Genomic DNA, 20535 nt, shown 5'->3' with positions numbered 1-20535 from the left:
ATCATGAAACATATGAGCAGTTGCAATTGTAGCAGAGAATTATCGTCCTTCCCCGATAATAAGACATATCCCCAAAATAAGCCGTAGCTAGCCTGATTTTCACACGAGCACTTAACATAAGCCCTACCCCTAAAATAAGCCCAGTTTTGTGGCGAGGCATAAATGTAAAAATCAAGCTAGGGCAGAGATGGAGGTGCCCTGCACCTTTCATCCTTTCCTCGACTTTCAAATTATTTGGTTTCTAGTCTCTTGACAATCCTCAGTGTTCTTCTCTAAACCTGTTTCAATTTCTCTACACATATTCTTATTAACCTTGCTTTTTGCTAATTATCTTTTTTAAAAATATAGTTGTCAGTTGCCACCTTATGCTTGGTTGTGCTTCATTGCTATGAACTGTGGAGAGGGGGAATGAAGGGGGGAATGTTTCAGAACATGAAAGTAGGTGGTGTATCTCCTTGAGATGCTGCCTCAAGGTCACACAGCTGGAAAATGGAGGGGACCACATACCAAACTGTGCTTGGACGTACTGTTATGAAAACATCTTGCTTGAACCTGATTGGTTACACTGGGGAGGGCAAGGAGACAGTTAAGGGAGAGAAAAGTAGAACTTGGAGATTTTAGTGTGCAATTTTCAGTTCTGGCTTTGCACTATTGCAATACACTTGATCTTTAATAAACTCTATCTTTCTCAACAAATGGAACCAAGGATCATTTTTATTTAGAGGTTTAAATTGTGGCTGGTTCAACAGTAAGCCAGAACTGCATTCTTTAATCCACCTGGAGGATTAACCTACCATGGGGATTTTGCAAACTTTAAAACCATGACTAGCTCTGGTGAAGACCAAGCAGAGCTGGAAGGCAGGGAAGAATTCACGACAGGACTTAAGGGCAACTGCAAAAGTCTTGACCTGGAAGAGGAGTCAGAGGTTCAACAAACCTGGAGAAGGAACCAGAGAACCTCAGCCAAGCCCAGCGCCTGACTTAAGATAGCCACATGGAGGCTGCCACCACTGCTCCAATCTCCCAAGAAATGGAGAGAGTCTCCAATGCCAAGGGACTGGCCCTGATTGTCTCTTGGCATCAGAAAATCAGACGAAGCACCGGCGGGGGTGACCATCACCAAAGGATTCGAAGCCAAGCCACGCCACCCAAGGGGATGGCACAACCTGTGTCAAACCTGGAGAGGAGCTCCCGACATGACCATCAACCAGAGGGTCGAACTCATTGAAGAAATGCTTGGGGAGCTCTTGGCCTATTCCCCCATGGAGCACCCCATTTCTGCATCTGGACTGGTAGTAGTAGTAGCCCAGCCCGCTGCCCCAACACCCCTGATCTAGCAGGGCCAGTGAGGCAAGACAATTGTCAGATCCCAGAGTTGAAAGTGAAATTCAGAGAAGAGGCGGAACAACTGGGGTACTTCCTCACCCAGGTTTGGAATTTCAAAGTATACCATGGACCAAGCTTCCTGGACAACAAAGTCAAGGTGAACTGCATCACCATGGCTCTGGAGGGGGAGGTGGCCAACTGGGTGGTTTCACTCCACAATGTTGGCACCGAAGAGCTGTATGACTTTGACTACTTCATGATCACTCTGAGACAATGGTTTGAAGACCCTCTGGCAGACCAGAAAGCAAAGATAAGGATCAAGACCATCTGGCAGGGCAGACGATCAATCACAGCTTACATCCAAGAATTCTGGGGGTTGGCTAGCTGGCTCCCAGACTGGCCACAAGACATGGAATGGAGTACTTGCAACAAGGCCTAAACCTGGAGGTCCTAATCACTTGCCTGTCCCAGGGGTCACCCAGAATCCTGTATGAGTACTACATCCTAGCAGGCGAGGTGGAAATCCACCTTGCCATTATCCATAAGACCATATACCAAGGACCATGAGTGGTCAGAGTGATGGAGAAGAAAGCCCCCTCAAAGATGAGCAAAGGAGAGTCCAATCTCAAGCAGCACCCTGGGATCTGCTTCTGTTGTGGCAAAGAGGGTGATCAAACAGCCGATTGCTCAAGCCCACAGCAGGGGCCCATGATTAAGCACTGAAAAGAGGGAAAGCTATAGCCAAACCCAAGGCCATTGCCAGAGAAGGGGACAAAGTCAAAGAGTTCTCTTTATCCTCCAGCGAGGAGGAAGATAACCTGATGAAGAGCCAGAAACTGGTTGGAGAGGATGGCAGCAGTGACAATGATCCACTGGGGACTCAAAACTAATGGCAGTGAGGGTGCAAATAAGAATAGCCTCTTTGGGGCAGAAAATGGAATTAGTAGCTTTAATAGACTCTGGATGTACCCGATATCTTATAAGCCTAGCTGTAGTAGAGGGGCTTAGAATGCAATTCTGCAAACTAAAAGTACTGGTGGCATTCCAATAGTTGAATCACTTCTCTAGATTTGTAACAGAACTCATGGAGATGAAAATCGGAACCCATGTGGAAGCCATACATTTCATTGTGGCACTAAATATGGATATGGCTTTAATTTGGGGGTTCACATGGCTAGAGAAATGGAATCCTGTGATATGGGTGAGGAAACACCTAAGATTCCCTCAGCCACGCCCAGGCCACAAGGCAGCTGTGGAAGTAGAACTTTGCAAGTATGCCCCCCCCACAGCACAAAGGGGAGGATGCGGGTGAATTATCCTGCCCAGTGAGAGATGGGGAGGGGCCCCCATCCCAGAAGAATACTGGCACCTTAAAGAAATGTTCAGTAAGTGGGAATCAGATAAACTCCCTCCTCACTGCCCCACAGATTACACCATTGAGATTCTACCCAGAACTAAGCTTCCCAAGCCTGAGCTATATTCTATGGCACCCAGGGAGCTGGATGCATTTAGAGAATCATTGACAAGAACTCAGCTGACAGTTCATACAGCCCATGGCAGTGCCCATATTGAAAAGAAAGATGGGTCTTTGAGCCTGCATGTAGACTACAGAGGCCTGAATGGCATTTGCATGAAGAACATGTATCCATTGCCTCTGATGAAGGACATGCTGGCCCACCTAGCCAAAGGCAAAATCTTTACTAAGCTGGACTTGAGAGAGGCATATTAGTGGGTGCAAATTAAAGCTGGAGCCTATTGAGTTGTTTCCTGTTCCAGGTTCTTCCTTTTGGCCTGTATGGGGCACCCACCATGTTCATGCAACTAATTAATGAAGTCCTGCATGAACATTTATTCAAGGGGGTCTTGGTCTATTTGGATTACATCTTAATGTATAGTGAAGCCATGGAGGAGCATGTTAAGCTGGTAGAGACTGTCCTACAAAAGCTATTGGTAGCACAGTTATAAGTGAAACTTCCCAAGTGTGAATTTCACCAATCCAAATTGGACTACCTAAGCTAGTAGGACTCCCATGAAGGAGTGGAGATGGAGCCAGAAAAGGTGTGAATAGTAGTGGAATGGGAGGTGCTGCGCATCTGAAAGCAGTTGCAGAGCTTCCTGGGCTTGGCAAATATTTATAGACAATTCATTTTACCCAGATTGTTTTGCCATTAACCAATTTGTTAAAAACTGAAGGGGAGGGAAAGCCTAAAACTGGAACCCACTTCAAATGGTCTATGGAATGCCAGAAGGCTTTTGAAAAGCTCAAGAGATTATTTGCAGCTGAGCCAATTCTGAAACACCCAAACTCTGATAAGCCTTTTGCCATTCAGGCAGATGCAAGTGATGTAGTGGTTGGAGTGGTTCTTCTCTAGAAGGATCCCAAGGGGCCTTGCAACCATATGCTTACACTTCCAAAAACTGTCTGAGGAAGAATGTAGATGGATGGTTTGGGGAAAAGAGGCTTATGCAGTGAGATGGGCATTACTCACATGGTGGCACTTTCTGGAAAGGAACAAGGAACCTTTCGAGATCTGGACTGATCATAAAAGCCTAGAAGCACTGAACACCCTCCCCCCTGAAAGCTATCCCCTAAACATGTGAGGTGGATGCAATACTTCAATTGATTTAATTTTACATTACAGTGTTTGGGGGAAGAAATATTCTAGCAGACACCTTGTTGAGAATGCCTCAGTGTAATAGTATCAGGAAGGAGGTGGTGGATGCCATTATGCCCTCCAATCAAATAGCAACATAAGTTACCACCAGGGTCCAGCAGAAAGCACTACCCAATTTGGCTGAGGACAGGACCCTGGGAATAAAAACAGCCCTGCTCCAAGATGAATGGTTCTCAAAAAACAGGGAAAACATATGCACATGCAATAGACTTGCATGGGTGGGCAGCAAACTGTATGTGCCAGACAGCCAATAGCTCTTAGTTTTACAGAGGAGCCACTACTCTAAAACAGCAGGGCATTTTGATTTCATTAAAACCTTACATCTGGTCCAGCATGAAAAAGGATGTAGAAGCTATATGGCTAGTTTTACAGTGGCAAAGGGATGGTAGGCAAGCCATGGGGGCTATTACAGCAGACGGCTAACCCCTCAGCACTCTGGAAAGAAATCTCCATGGATTTCATTGTTGAGCTACCTGAAAGCTCTGGGAACATTGTGATTTTGGGTTACTACCACCATTTTTTCAAAACAAGTACATTTTGTGGCATGCCCAAAGATCCTCTCTGCACAAACCCTGGGAAAACCGTGCAACACATTCATCATCTGCATGGGGCTTCTGAGAGAATTATCTCTGATCAAGGAGTGTAATTCACCTCTCAGTTCTGACAACGGTTCTTGAAATTACTAGGGATCACCTAAGGTCTTAATTCCTTGCATCATCTTCAGATTAACAGTGCTTATGAACACACCAATGGAAAGTACCTGAGATGTTATGTCAGTTATCAGCAGGATAATTGGGCAATAAGATAATTGGGCAGACCTGCTCCCATTTGCAGAGGTGGTATATAACAATGCAATATATAGTAGCACTGGCTTTGCCCCTTTCCAAGTTGCAACTGGCAGAGACTTTATTGCCATGCCAGAACTCCCATAGGAGGCACCTAAGTGCCTCACCTTAACAGAGTGGGTGAAACAATTGCAAACTATGTGGCCAGTGGTTTGCCAGGTGTTGGATGAGGCCAGAGAAATGTACAAGAAATATGCTGACAAAAAGACAACCACAGAAAAAAATTGAAGTAGGGGATGAAGTTTATTTGTCTACCAAGTATGTCTACCTTCAAAAAAGCTTGGACCAAAATTTGTAGGTCCTTTCCCCACTATAAGAATTAGTAACCCAGTAACTATTGAACTTAAATTACCAAATTACCAGCCATTTGTTTGAAATGGTCTAGGGCAGTGGTTCTCAACCTTGGGTCGGGACCCCATTTGGGGTCGAACGACCATTTCACGGGGGTCGCCAAACAATGCAGTCCGCCATTTTTTTCCCCTTTTCCTTAGCTGTGCTACTCCCTTTTATTCTATTGGCTTTTGAAAGCCAATAGAATAGACTCTCTTGAATAGAGTCTAATTCTATTGGCTTTCAAAAGCCAATAGGAATTGTCCAGGCTGTCTCTGCCCTGCTGAGCCCGCCAAAAGTCCCATTCTGCAAACGGTGCTGCACCAGTTGAGTAGTCCTCGACTTACGACCGGTTGAGTAGTCCTCGACTTACGACTGGTTGGGGGTCACGGCATTAAAAAGGTTAAGAACCACTGGTCTAGGGTCTCCTGCATGAGCGGGGATGGGGAGCTGGACTAGAAAACCTCCAAGGTCCCTTCCAACTTTGTTATTCTGTTCTGTTGTGTTAATTTGTCAGATTACTATACCTGTTTTTCTTTGAGTAGAAGCAACTTTTGATCCTTGATGACAAAGTAGCGTTCTTGAAATTTATTCCCCAGAAGCTTGGCCAATTCCTCACGGCATTTTAAAAGACCGCATTTTGGGCTCTCACGTTTAGTATCTATAGCAAAATAGAGACATTGGGAATAAATTTGACGAAGAGAAGGTATATTTCAAATACATATACTGGGCAAATTACTTATCGAATTGTTATTTAGTAATTATGTGGCAGACATGTGACATCTTTTTAATTTCATGATTCTTTGCTGAATCTGAATATCTTTTTCTAAGAAAGATGGTGATGGGAATAGACACATCCTCTGGAGTACCTGAAGGTGGCTGTTGAAAGGTTTGCCTGCCTGCTCGTTGCTGTCTGCTATAGGCCTTCTTTCTTTGGCAACCAGGGGAGCAATTGATCAGCCATGGAGTTCTGCTATTAAACGATTATGGCCTGGTGAAACACTGAAGGATCACCCAGTGCCTGAGTGAGTACATAGGAAACCTGCCACAGCAAGTGATTTTAAACATAATATATAAAGAAATATAAAATAAATTCTTGAAAGAAATCCTTTAGTCTCCAATCTTGGTATCTCTCCTCCATTTCAGGAGTAATGCAAAGCAAAATGTTTTGAAATGGAAGCTTATCAAAGAGAGATTCAACCTAGAATTAAGGAGAAATTTCCTGAAGTGGTAGTGGGGCAGAGAGGAATGAGTTAAAGCAGCGGCAGCACCATACAAGCCTGAGGGAGAGACAGCTGGAGCTGCAGGGCTATTGGGGCTCTGCAGAGGCACCAGGATCAGCACTGGGCTCCAGCTGATCAGTGCTTCCAGGAGAGGAAAGGATATAAAAGGAGGTGGCTCACCTCTCCCAGACCCTGCATACATGTTTATGTGTGTGTGTGTGGGGGGTCTCACCTCTTGCAGCCCACACTGTGCCATTGAGGAGGAAAAAAACAGGAGAGGTAAGAGAAGCTGCAATGGGAGTTCCTTGCAGCCTTCCACGGGGTTGGGGGCGAGAGCTGAGGGGCACAGGACATGATGCGATCAGCAGCACATGGAGAAAAAGAAACAAGGACTCCAGAAAAACAGTTTTCATTACTTTGCAGCCTGCCATTGCAGAAGGTCTCTGTTGAGGGTCCGTGGCTGCAAGGGGTGAGAGACACACATACACACCCCGTGCGTGCACTTGCATATACACAAACACATGTGCGAGTCTGGGAGAGGTGAGCTGAACTGAGCTGAGTCATGCAGAGGCAATGACAGGTAGGGGGGGAAGTCTTTGCTAATCACTGCCTGACTGTTCCACCTCTGCCCAGAGCCTCTGGCAGTTTTTTTTTAAAAAAGCAGGGGAGGGCGGGAGGGAGGGAGGGAGGAAGGGAGGAAGGAAGGAAGGAAGGAAGGAAGGAAGGAAGGAAGGAAGGAAGGAAGGAAGGAAGAGTCAGGGAAGGAGGGAGGGAGGGAACTTGGTTGGAAAGGCAACTTGGTTGGAAATGCCCCAGTTCAAAGGAGGGCTGTTGGGGCTGAGCAAAGCCCAGGATCACCATGAGCAGCTACAGCTGATTGGCTCTTCTGCAGGGCTATGAGGGCTGAGCAGAAGCCCAGGATTGCCATGACCAGCTACAGCTGATCGGCGCTTCTGCAGGGCTATGAGGGCTGAGCAGAAGCCCAGGATTGGCGCACACTTCTGTAGGGTTGCAGGGGTGAGACAGAAGCCCCAGGATCGGTGCTTCGAGTGCACATGGAAGAGAAAAGGAGGGGGGAGAGGAGAGGAAAAAAAGAATGGGGGAAATAGAAAGGGATTCCAAAAGATAGACAGAAAAGTGCAGCCTTGAGAGGAATCAGCTGCAGGTGCATGGAAGAGAAAGCTGGGGAGAGAGAGGAGAGGATATAAAAGAAGGGGAGAGAAGAGAGGATATAAAAGAAGGGAGAGAAGAGGATATAAGAAGGAGGAGAGAAGAGAGGATATAAAGGGGGGAGAGAAGAGAAGCTATAAAGGGGGGAGAGAAGAGAGGATATAAAGGGTGGGAGAAAAGAGAGGATATAAAGGGGGAGAGGAGAAAAGATATAAAAGGGGAAGAGAAGAGAAGATATAAAAAGGGGAGAGAAGAGAGGATATAAAAGAAGGGAGAGAAGAGGATATAAGCAGGGGATAGAAGAGAGGATATAAAAGGGAGGAGAGAAGAGAGAATATAAAAGGAGGGGAGAAGAGAGGATGTAAAGGGGGAGAGAAAAGAGTATATAAAAGGGGGAGAGAAGAGAGGATATAAAAGGGGGGGAGAAGATATAAAAGGGGGGAGAGAAATTTGTTAAATGAGTTTGCCCCATTTTATGACTTTTCTTCCTGCAGTTGTTAAGTGAATCACTATAGTTGTTAAATTAGTAACATGGTTGTTACGTGAATCTGGTTTTCCCCTGACTTTGCTTGTCAGAAGGTTGCAAAAGGCAATCACATGACCCTGGGACACTGTGACCATTATAAATATGAATCGTTTGCCAAGCATCCGAATGTAAATCATATGATTCTAGGGATGCTGCAATGGTCATGTGTGAAAATGATCATAAGCAGGGCTTTTTTTCTCATAGAATGCCCAGAACGGAGTTCCAGCACCTTTTTTGGATGGAACCTTGTAGAGTAGGCAAGGCGGGTTGTAAGATTTGTGTGATTTCTGACATCTTTTTTTTAAAGAAAAAAAGCACTGATCATGTCACTTTTTTCAGTGCCGTTGTAACTTTGTGAACAGGCACTAAGAGAACTGTTTTAAGTCAAGGACTACCTGTATTTTATCACTTTTTTTCCGGGGTTTTTTGGTCATCAAGTTTTTGACATCTTGTTAGGCAACTGGTGGTACTTGAATATTGCTATATTCTAAAAGTGGTACAATCGATGAAAAGGTTGAAAAGCCCTGTCCTAACAGGTAGAAATCGGCTGCAGTGTGCAGAGCCCACAATCCCTCAGCTGTTGCGCTAACTGTGCAAAACCGGAAGCCCTAACTCCATTTCTATACAGATAAGAATGCTATAGAAAATGTTCTGATGGTTTTAAAAACAGTAACAAGTATATTTGTCTCTTAAATAGTAGGCTCACTCACCTGTGAAAAGGCAGCTTCCTTCCTCAATGGCTACCTTTTTCACAATTAAATATGCAGAGCTGGGTTTTGGTAACTTGCACCACTGTAGGGCCTGCTCTAGAACTTTCTCCTTGGGATGCAAAGGACGCTCTGAAAAATGATGTTCAGAAAAAAGAGTCCAGAATATGCAGGTATAAAGGAGGCATCCAGGAAACTAAACATCAGAAGTATGTGAAGGATACGGTATATTACATCTTTACTCCAGGGAGAACAGAATATCTGGTGGAAAACTTGACCCAGACCCTTGAGGATAAGGTAGAACAAACTCAGATTTAATTCCAAAAACACAGAATAAGTGTTTCTGCAGAAACCGTCAGATGTCAAGAAAGTACTGTAATTTTTTTTGCTCTGGATGGGATAGCACACACCCTGGAGAAATGGAATATCTGGGGATTTTCTTGGATTCACGATCCCATTTAAACAGAATCCCACTACATTACACAGTGATTCATTTCTTTGTTCTCTCTTGGTTACATCATTGAATTTTGTTCTACATGGAGCTGTTGATGTTGATGTCTTGGAAGCTACAACTGGAGCAGATACCATGTTTCCCCGAAAGACCTACCCCGAAAATAAGCCCTAGCTTGATTTGGGGGGGGTTATAATATAAGCCATACCCTGAAAATAAGCCCTAGTTTGGGAGCAAGGCTCATGCCTAAAAATCAAGCTAGGGTGGGGTAGGGAGTGGAGCTGCCCCATGCACCCCGGACTCACTTACCTTACTTGTAGGAATGCCACAAGCAGGCCTCCTATGCCCTGACACTTGTTGCACTGCATGGCTCATTGTGCCATTGTCACTCCTTGTGGCAGGAGGCCGCATGGTCCTTGGGCCATTGCTGCTGGTCATGGCAGGATGCCGCACAGCACTGTGGGCCGTTGCTGCTTCTCATGGCAGGAGGCCACATGGTGCTTCTGACCATTGCCACTAGATGCTGCAGAAGGCTGCACAGTGCTTTGGGCCATTTGCAGGAGGCCTCATGGTGCTTCATGCCAGTGCCGTCGGTCACAGCAGGACACCGCGCAGTGCTTCGGGTCATTGCTGTTCCTCACAGCAGGAGGCCACATGGTGCTTCGGGCCGCTGCTGCTGGTCGCTGCAGGAGGCTGCGTGATGCTTCGGGCCATTTGCAGGAGGCCGCATGGTGCTTCACACCAGTGCCACTGGTCGTGGCAGGACACTGTGCGGCACGTGGTGCTATGAGGTGTCCTGCCACAACCAAAGTGCTATGATGCGTCCTGCCACAACAGGAGGCCGCATGGTGCTTCACACCAGTGCCACTGGTTGTGGCAGGACACTGTGCGGCACTTCAGGCCATCGCCATTGGTCACAGCAGGACGCCACACAGCACTTTGGGCCATTATCAGTGAAGCATCATGTGGCCTCCTGCAAATGGCCTGAAGTGCCACACAGTGCCTTGCTGTGATCAGCAGCAATGGCCCGAAATGCCATGCAGCCTCCTGCAAATGTCCCGAAGCATCCCGTGGTGTCCTGCACAACGGGCAGTAATGGGCCGAAGCACCATGTAGTGTCCTGCCGCAACCAGCAGTACTGGCATGAAGCACCATGTGGCATCCTACTGCAACTGGTGGCATTGGCGCAATGCACCACAAGGCATACGGCTGCAAGTGGCAGCAAATGGCCGCTGAAGAAGTCAAGCAGTGGCGTGACAGGTGTCGGGGCATGGGAGGCCTGGCTGCAGAAGTCCTATGGTAAAACATCCTCCCAAAATAAGACCGGGTCTTATTTTCGGGGAAACACAGTAGCAGCTGTTGACTGTGGAAGCCAGTTTAGAAGAATGATAGTTATATTGTAGAATAGCAGTCCCCAACCTCTGGGCTGCAGCCTATTCACAACCAGACTGCATGAGTGGCAGGCCGGCTTGCATGTGTGCACACATAGCTCAACTTGCATGAGCGACAGGTTGGCATGTATGCATACATGTGCAGCTCAATTTCCACGTTGAGTTGCAAACACTTGTGTGTGCATGCTGGCCCATTGATAGCTAGCCTAGTACATGGTGGGAAGGGAAAGGGGCTACCTTTAAAATAAAATATGGAATAATCATGCAGCCTTAATTTTATACAGAGAAAAAAGAAAAAAGTGTGTTTACTCACCTAGTTCTCCATTTTCTAAAACTTCAAAGGTCAGCCAAATATCTCGACTAACTGCTAAATTTCTCATCTTAAGCACTTGATTTGTCAATTCTTCTGCTCTCATTTTGGGAGAAACCTGTGGGATAATTAAGAAATAGAACTCCAATTTTCAACCAATCCATTGTACAGTGTATATATTAATACCTTTTTGTCATAAAAATCAGTGGTGCCTTAGTGACAGTTGTGAACCCCCTTTCTCTACCCAAGAGTGGCCATGGGCAGTTTACACAAAGAAACTCTATTGCTTACCTTAAGAGTAACACAATAGTCAGGATTCTTCTGCTCCAGATATACCTCCAAGATGATATCACCAGCCTGTGAGAGCTGTAGAGAGAAAAATAAGGTTAGAGCAATGAATGGTAGAGGAAAATAATGGGCAAAGACAGTATCAGAAATGCTTCAGTAGCAGCCCCTAATTTTGGAATATTCTTCCTCCCAAGATCAGGGCAGCAACATCACTATTGACATGCCAGGAATTGTGAAAACTGACGTATACCAGAAATGAATGATTGATTTAGGGATGTCACAATTATGTAGACTCTATTTATTGTATTTTTAATCTACTGAAGTATTATGGTTTGATTTTATTATATTTATTATTATTTATTTATTATATTTATTGTTATTATTTATTGTTATTTTTAAGCCAAGTAAAACTGGCAGTTGGTTTGATTACAGTGGTATATAAATACCATAAATAAATATATGATCCACTACTATTTCTTAATCATTCTTGGAGTGACTGAAACAAGAGGAGGTCTAGAATTTGCTAAACCATATATATTCCACACATATAATTGTCCATTGCTAGGGTTGGATTGTGGATGCCTATTCAGATTCGATATGAATATTTACTATCCCTGACTTAGGAAAATGTTTATTTAATTGCTGATGTGGTAGAAATAGTGGCTGAAGAAGAAGAGGTTCCCAGGGGAGTAAAAATACATTCTAGCTTGGAGCCAATTCGGGGAGGAAACATATGAGGTCAAATCCTTATCTGCCATTTCCCAAGGAAAAGTAGAAAATCTGGCGAGATTCTTGTAATATAAATGATCAGCAGTAACGTGTCTACATTCTGCCTATTCACAGAATGGTTCTGGTTTCTTGCCCCCGATAGCTGATGTTGTCAATATATCTGCTAAGCAATATACAAAAGGGATGGTAGTAAGCACTGTAGTACCTTCACATCCCGCCAGGTAGTAATCAAACTGTTCTCCAAGTCCATCTGTAGCACATGGTCTTCATCAATCTAGAGTAAAAGAAAAGCTACAGTAAAATACACATAAAACAAAAGTGTAATGATACAGGGGGATTAGACCCAGACTCACATTAAAAATATGAACATAGTTGTCAATCAAGTCTTCCATCACCTTGACTTCGTGTTCCCCTTTTCCATTCGTCTGGAAGAGACTGGGAGCAAATAGCAAAGCTAGGTTCTTGGTGTTCATGTGATTGAGACTGACACATTTCTGCACCCTACAGTGAAGAGCAAAAAGACCCAATTAAAAGCTAATTGCTGTGTCCAATGGAAGGAGGCAGTAATGAGAGGGAAAACTGCAGGGTCTGGCACACTTGTAAACAGGCGTCTAAGTATAACTATCAACAAGAAAGGATGGGGCTACATGGTGCTCTTGAATAAATAGGCTATCTATATTCATTTCAGTCTGGATTCAGAAACAATCATGGGTTGGAAACATACTTTTTTTGAGATCCGGATAAAGGAATACATTCCTTATAGTCCTTTTAGACTTCTCAGGAGTGTTTGATATCACAGTATTATTCTGCATCAACTGCAAGAGTTTGAACTTAGAGACACTCCTGCTTCAATGGTTCTGTTTAATTCTAAGTAGATGGTATCAGTAGATAACAGTGAGAAAGGCTAGGTCAGCCAGTAAGCTCACATTTGTGGGGACCCATGGAGCTCAATGCTTTTTCCCCTGCTGTTTTAACATTTACACAAAACATCTGAATGTATTAAACAATCAATTTGGATTGAGCTGATGATAGACAGCTTCATATTCTCAACATGGGGCCAAGCCAGAAAATTTTTGAACCAGTGTTTAGGGACTGTTGAGGCCTGGAAGTTGAATGCTAGCAAGATAAAGTCACTATCTATACAAATCTTTATATGCTTCAGAGATAATTCTGGAATGTTAGATTTCCTCTTGAAAGAGGAGTTAAGTGATATGGAGGTCTACAGCTCCTGATAGATAGGCAGATGAAAGCTTTGGCCAGGGGGCACTTTGTTCATCTCTGGATGTATCCTCCCTATGACAGGAGGCAAAGGAATGTTCACTCATACACTTACTACCATATGGTTGGATTACTACAATGTGAGATTGTGTTTGGTCCAAAAAGTCATAGTTTGGGCAAATGTAACTACTGTTATCATAAATTTTACAATTGCTACACTGGCCACCAGTAAATTTCAAGATACAATTCATAGTGCTGGCTTTAACTAATAAAGCCCTATAGCTTTCCTCTTCAAGTAATGGTAGCACCATCACAGTTGGCTTCTGGAAATATTTGAAACTGGAAGCACTTGGGAGTAAAACCTGTCACCATTGCATGTATTGCCATTAGATACATTGTAGATTTGATCAGGTTATTTTTCTCATAGAACGCCCAGAACAGAGTTCTGGCACCTTTTTTGGATGGAACCTTGTAGGGTAGGCAAGGTGGGTTGTATGACGTGTGTGAGTTCCCGCACCTTTTTTTTTTTTTTTAGAAAAAAAGCACTGGATTTGATTATATTAATCTGGTTGAACTTATTGCAGCAAGGGTGGGGGTGGACGAATCTTTTAGTAGCAAACATGCAGGGCTTTGGTAAACAGATTTGGGTCTTAGAAAATAAAAATGGATTTGGGAAATAGATTCAAATCTAAGGTTCAAAAGATCAAGCGTAGCAACAATGACATTATTGAAAATATAAGTAGGTTTTTTTTTTTGTATTTGCTCTTTATTGTTGTTGATTTCTTTCTTTCTGCGGAGCTCAAATTCCACAGTCTTAGTCTTTGAAACAAATATACCAGTATATCTAAGGGGCACTTAAAAAACAAACAAACAATATGCCATGAGAGTTCTGGCAAGTACAACAGACCTCTTTGCAATAGCAAATGAGCGAGAACAGACTAACCGATACAAGTGGCCAATCAAAGCAGCCAAGGTTCTGCGGTTGAGATGGGGCAAGCAGTTTATTAGCTCCTTGTATCTCTCCAGGCGCTGGGACTTCTGGGAAATTTCTAAGAAAGAAAAACAGAATTAAATGTTGGTGACTATAATTTGCATAAAATCAAAATATGTCCTACATTGATCAGAAATTTGAGTTACACTCCCCATATACTTTGTAGTTTTTCTCTTTTTGCAAGATACATTGATTTAAATGCAGAGACCAAGGGACAAATAAAATGGGTACCAGAAAACAAAGCCTCTGTGTGTGCTTTCTTTAGAGGAGGACTACAGAAGACACATACAGTTCCTGAGAATTTTCTTCTGTGTCAAATGTTAGTGATTCAGGTTACTTCTTAAGACAAAGTGTATAGTTCTATTTTTTTCTTCCTTTCCTATTTCTCTTTTGTCAGTGAGTAATCTTGCCCAGCTAATCCCCACCTTTTTATTGAAGATTTCTGCACTATACGCACTCAAGATATTTTACTTAAAGCAAGCATTGGCAGCTCTAGCCACCCTGAAACTCAATGAGCAAAGCAAGAGATCCCAACCTGAACAAGAAGACTACACCAAAATAAAACACAATAGGGAGCAACCAGCTTCTAAAAAAATGATGACTCCATATATGAACCTAAAGAAGAAAACCGATACACCCAAACTGAACACAATAGGGAACAAACAGCTTCCGTAAAAAACAAGCCTTCATATGTACCTAAAGAGTACATATGTACCCCACAGGTTGGGGACCCCTGATCTATAGAACTGAATTCCAAGCAAAAAGCACTAGATAGCAATCACATAAGGAGGAAGGGAGTAAACAGAAAAAAGAAATAAAAAAGAAAAACATAATGAAATAGAGAGTGATGGAAAGGATATAAATCCCAGTTACAAAGTAGGAAATGTAAGAAACATACCCAAGATCAATAAAGGACTCAAATGTCTATACACTAATGCTCAAGGTTTAGAGAACAAACAGGTGAACTTGAAATATTAGTACATGAAGGCAGATATGATATAGTTGTCCTTATTGAAACTTGGTGGGATGAAACTCATGACTGGAATATACTGATAAAAAAATACAATCTATTCAAAAGAAACAGACTTAACAAAAGAGGAAGTGGAGTTGCATTATATATAAAAGATCACTACATCTCTACAGAAATACACAAAACCAAGGATGAAATCCCCCTAGAATCCATATGGATCAATATAAAAGGGTGGGAAATGACATTTCTATAGGCATATACCACAGGCCACCCAACCTAGAGGAAGAAATAGATGAATTATTTGCTAATCAATTAAAAAATGAATGTAGGAACCATACCACAGTAGTAATGGGAGACTTTAACTACCCTGACATCAACTGGGAGACAAACTCTGCAGCAAATGGAATAGATTCCTAACCAACCTAGTTGACAACTTTGTCATCCAAAAGGTAGAGGAGGGAACTAGAGGAAAAACTATACTGGACCTAATTCTTACTAATAGAGAAGAAGTGATAGAGGGAGTTGAAGTTGTCAGAACATTGGGTGAAAGTGACCACGTCATACTGGAATTCAATATAATGCAAACACAAGCAATAGAACATAATCCAACCAGTGTCTTAAGCTTTAAAAGAGCTGATTTTAACAAACTCAAAGAGAGCCTAAGCAAAATGTCATGGATAAAAATCCTAAAGGGGAAAACAATTCAAGAAGCGTGGGAAGCATTGAAAAATATGATCACAAAAGCTCAGTCCAGCACAACACCACTAAAAAAGAAAACAAGAAATCCAAGAAGAAACCAGCATGGTTATACAAAGATCTCTCTGATAAACTGAAAGACAAAAAGGATAAATACAAAAAATGGAAAGAGGGACACATAACTAAGGCAGAATATCAGCAGATAGCCTGAATCTGCAAAGGTGAAGTCAGGAAAGCAAAGGCTCAGAATGAACGAAGACTTGCAACAAAAGTCAAAGATAATAGAAAAAAGTTTTTTTTTTCAATATATAAATATTGAAAAAAAGTCAATCAGTCCATTAAAGAGAGAATATGTCAAGGAAGTAACAGGCAATAGAGAGAAAGCAGAGCTGCTTAACTCATTCTTTGCATCAGTCTTCACACAAAAAGAAACTATAGCCCAACCTATCAAAAACATAACTATAAAAGACAAAATTAAAATTAAAATAAACAAGAAAATGATAAGAGAACACCTTGATGAATATAAATCACCAGGACCTGATTGATTATATCCCAGAATTCTGAAGGAGCTGGCAGATGTTAACTCAGAACCATTGTATCATATCTTTTAAAAAATCATGGCGCACTCTGGAACTACCAGAGGATTGGAACAGAGCTGATGTAGTTCCCATCTTCAAAAAAGGAGAGAGAAAAAATCAGACCCAGGAAACTACAGACCAATCAGCTTAACATTAATACCTGGGAAGATACTGGAAAAAATAATCAAAAAAGAGATCTATGAACATCTAGAAACAAATAAAGTTATAAGTAGAAGCCAGACTAGAAGTCATAACTAGATTTTTTTTTGTTAAAAACAGAGCATAACAAACCAATCTTATTTCACTTTTTGACAAAGTGACTAAATTAGTAGACCAGCAAAATGCTGTGGACATAGCATATTTAGACTTCAACAAGGCATTTGACAAAGTAGACCACAACCTACTTCTTGGTAAGCCAGAAAAATGTGGGATAGACAGCATCACCACCAGATGGATTTGTAACTGGCTGACAAATCGTACTCTATGAGTAGTCCTTAATAGTGCTACATTTACATGGAGGGAAGTAAGCAGTGGGGTACCACAAGGTTCTGTCTTAGGCCCAGTACTCTTCAATATCTTTATAAATGACTTAGATCAGGGCTTTTCAACCTTTTCACTCTTTGTATCCGGATATTTTTAGGATATGGCAATATCTGAGTACCACCAGTCGCCTAGCAAGGTGTCAAAAATGTGATGACCCCCCCCCCAAAAAAGGAAAAAAGTGATAAAGTACAGGTAGTCCTCGACTTAGAACAATTCACTTAGTGACTATTCAAAGTTACAACAGCACTAAAAAAAAGTGACTTATGGCCATATTTCACACATGATTGTTGCAGCATCCCCAGGGTCATATGATTTATATTCAGATGCTTGGCAACTGATTCATACTTATGATGTTCATAGTGTCCCAGTGTCATGTGATCACCTATTGCAATGTTTTGTCAAGCGAAGTCAATGGCCAGGGGGGCATGGCCAGCTCAACATTACTCAGGTCACGGGACGCCTGTAGGGGGTACAGACAGGGCTGTGGGGGGATCCATGGGTCTCTGGTGGAGGAGGTGGGACTGGGGTGGGTGCCTTCCCTCCCTCCCTCCCTCCCTCCCATTGTCCCTTCCTCCCATTGTTCCTTCCTTCCTTCCCTCCCTTCCTCCCTCTCATTGTCCCTTCCTTCCCTCCCTCTTTGTCCCTTCCTTCCCTCCCTCCCTCCCATTGTCTCTTCTTCCCTCCCTCCCTCCCTCCATGTCCAGGAAGGGACAAGGGGAGGGCGACAGGCTGCCATCGTGGCTGGTGGCTGTGCTGCTGGTGCCATGGCTTGAAAGGCCACTGTAAATTGCTGGACAAGAGCTGCACAGTGTTAAGAGCAGAGTGGTGGGAAGATATTTGTAATGAGGGAGGGAGAAAAACAGGCATCCCCCGAAGGAGATCAGCAAATGGCTCTCGCCCACTTCACACACCCGTGGACTCTGGGGGAGGGGACACGCAAGCGGCATGAGAGTCCATGTTACCTGCGCTACGCCGCCCAGACCCCAGCCTGATTTTGGCAGGCAGCGGTGTGCTCTCCTCACCATGTGGAGGGGCTGGGCCAAGCAAGGCAAACTGGCAACATGCCGAACCTGCCAGGGTGTGCGCAGAGGCTGTGGTGAACACATGCACCTGGTGTCTGGTGTCTCGGGTGACTGTTTTGCCATGTAGGCTAACCACATTCTGAGTGCTTCCCTTTCACCTGGGATGCCAGGCACCAAGCACATGCGCTCTCCACCACCTCTGCACACATCTAGGCAGGTTCAGCTTGTCGCCAGTTTGCCTCATCCAGTCCAGCCCAGCCTCTCTGCATGGTGAGGAGAATGCACTGCTGCCTGCCAAAATTGGGCAGGCTGGTCGGGGGGGCTAGGTGGCGTAGCACAGGTAACGTGGACTCTCATGCCACAACCCTTCCCCAGCTGTATTTCTTACCTGTTTGTCACTGCTACCTGTGTGCGTGCCTGGCCTGTTCTTTGTCCTCTCCTCTGTCGCCCCTCCTCCTCCTCCTTTTCCCTTCAGTGCAGCTCCAGCTGACTCTTCCTCCTCCCAAGGCTGCATCTTTTTTTCTCTCCCTCTCCCACCCAAACTGCCTCCTTTTATATCCCTTCCTGTCTCCGCCCCACTCTTCTTCCTCCTTTCTCTTCCAGGTGTGCTGGAAATGCAGATCCTGGGGCTTTTGCTTTGCCCCAGCAGCCCTGCAGCTCCTGAAGACTCTCTCAGGGCAAGTCTTGTGCTGCGCCACTTTGGCTCATTCTTTCCCCACTACCCTTGACTGGGCTAGGCAGGGCCACATACCACCTGCCACATACTAATGTACCACAGGTGGTATGTGTACCACCAGTTGAAAATCCCTGAACTAGATGAGGGAATAAAAGGGGAACTCATAAAATTTGCAGATAACACTAAGCTGGCAGAATAGCCAACACACCAGAAGACTAGCTCAGGATTCAAAAAGATCTTGACAGATTTAAACAAAGGGTCCTATTAAAAATGATATTTAATTTGGAGAAAAGCAAGGTTTTACTTCTGGGCAGGAAAAACCAAAAGTACAAGTACAGATTAGGCAAAACCTGGCTCACAAACATTAATGATGAGAAGGACCTTAGAATCCTAATGGACGATCCCTTAAACATAAGTCAGTAGTGTGCGGCACAGTCAAAAACACTATTACAATTCTTGTGTCAACGCTGCTAATTTTGAATATTCTCGCTTTGACAAAATATGCAGAACTGTCTGGCACTTTTAGAGTTAACTCAGATGAGAATGGAGAGAGAGAGAGCAATTCGAGCAGGCTTCAGAAGGAAGTGAACCTTTGCCCCCCAGACTGGTTGGGGAACGTGACTCATGACAGCAAAAGAGGGAGGGAAAATACTAGCAAAAATAACTGCTCTAAGGTGGAGACTTCAGATCTTGGCATCTTGGTTGTATAAAAAGAGGCACAGAATCAAAATCATGTGAAGTATTAGTAAGGCCACATCTGGAATACTGCATCTAGTTTTGGTCACCATATTATAAAAAAGAAGTTGAGACTTGAAAAAGTGCAAAGAAGAGCAACTAAGATGATTAAAGTCCTGGAGACTAAAACATACGAAGAACGGTTGCAGGATTTGGGAATGGCCAGTCTAGAGAAAAGAAGGACTGGGGGAACATGATAGCAGTATTCCAGTATTTGAGGGGCTGCCACAAGGAGGAGGGGGTCAACTTATTTTCTAAAGCACCAGAAGGCAAGACAAGAAACAACGGATGGAAACTAATCAAGGAGAGAAGCAACCTGAAATTAAGGACAAACTTCCTAACAGTGAGGACTATTAATTAACCAGTAGAACATCTTGCCTTCAGACGTGGGTGTTTAATCACTGGAGGTTTTTAAGAAAACACTGGACAGTCACTTGTTTGAAATGGTATAGGATCTCCTGCTTGAGCAAGGGGCTGGACTAGAAGACCTCCAAGGTCCCTACCAGCTCTATTCTGATTCTGGTATCCCACTCATGCTTCCCTCCATGTAGATGTAATTGCATTGAGGACTAGGTATATGCAGAATGGAGTTGGTCAGCCAGTTGAGAATCCATCTGGTGTGGCACTGTCTATCTCATATTCTATCTTACCAAGAAATAGGATGTGGTCTATTTTGTCAAATGCCTCCTGAAGACTAAATAAACACAGTAAACACTTTTTGACACTTGTCAAAAAAGACGATCAGGTTTGTCTGGCATTATTTGTTTTTGACAAATCTGGGTTGACTTCTAGTAAATGTCTGTTCATTTCTAGGTGCTCACAAATATGCTACTTGTTTATTTTTTCCAGGATCTTCCAGGATTGATGTCAGGCTGATTAGTCCTGATTCAACTTTCCCACCCCCTTTTTGTAGATTGGAACCAAGGGATCAGTCTGGAATCCAGACAGAGAGGAAATCCGCAGTCATAGCTTTAGTAGTTGAGATAGAGTTTTAATCCTCAGAAGGCCTATGATTAATCTTCTCCCCATTTTCTCACTTTCTAGAGAAACTGAAAATATCAGCCTCCTGATATTCCCTGATATTCCCCTCCTATGGGAATTTTAAAGGGTGGCATTGGTGTCTAAAACTTTTCCA

General features: G+C 43.6%; 1 protein-coding gene across 4 annotated transcripts in view; it reads right to left on the bottom strand.

Annotated features, from left to right (window-relative positions):
* The window catches only part of ARAP3 (ArfGAP with RhoGAP domain, ankyrin repeat and PH domain 3), a 120697-nt gene that overhangs the window by 30819 nt on the left and 69343 nt on the right, over positions 1 to 20535 (bottom strand). For all 4 annotated transcript variants that reach the window (XM_039326042.1, XM_039326041.1, XM_039326039.1 and 1 more), the window contains exons 22-28: positions 14133 to 14238; positions 12325 to 12472; positions 12177 to 12245; positions 11246 to 11320; positions 10958 to 11072; positions 8806 to 8934; positions 5704 to 5837 (exon numbers count right to left, since the gene is read on the bottom strand). In XM_039326042.1, coding sequence (XP_039181976.1) covers positions 5704 to 5837; positions 8806 to 8934; positions 10958 to 11072; positions 11246 to 11320; positions 12177 to 12245; positions 12325 to 12472; positions 14133 to 14238 — 776 coding nt within the window. The remainder of the gene's footprint in view (positions 1 to 5703; positions 5838 to 8805; positions 8935 to 10957; positions 11073 to 11245; positions 11321 to 12176; positions 12246 to 12324; positions 12473 to 14132; positions 14239 to 20535) is intronic.

The sequence above is a fragment of the Crotalus tigris genome, unplaced genomic scaffold (assembly GCF_016545835.1).
Source record: "Crotalus tigris isolate CLP2741 ecotype Arizona unplaced genomic scaffold, ASM1654583v1 scf7180000024339.11422700, whole genome shotgun sequence".
Taxonomy (NCBI): Eukaryota; Metazoa; Chordata; class Lepidosauria; order Squamata; family Viperidae; genus Crotalus; species Crotalus tigris.
Note: the sequence above shows the minus strand (reverse complement) of the source record. Positions and strands in the feature narration are given on the sequence as shown.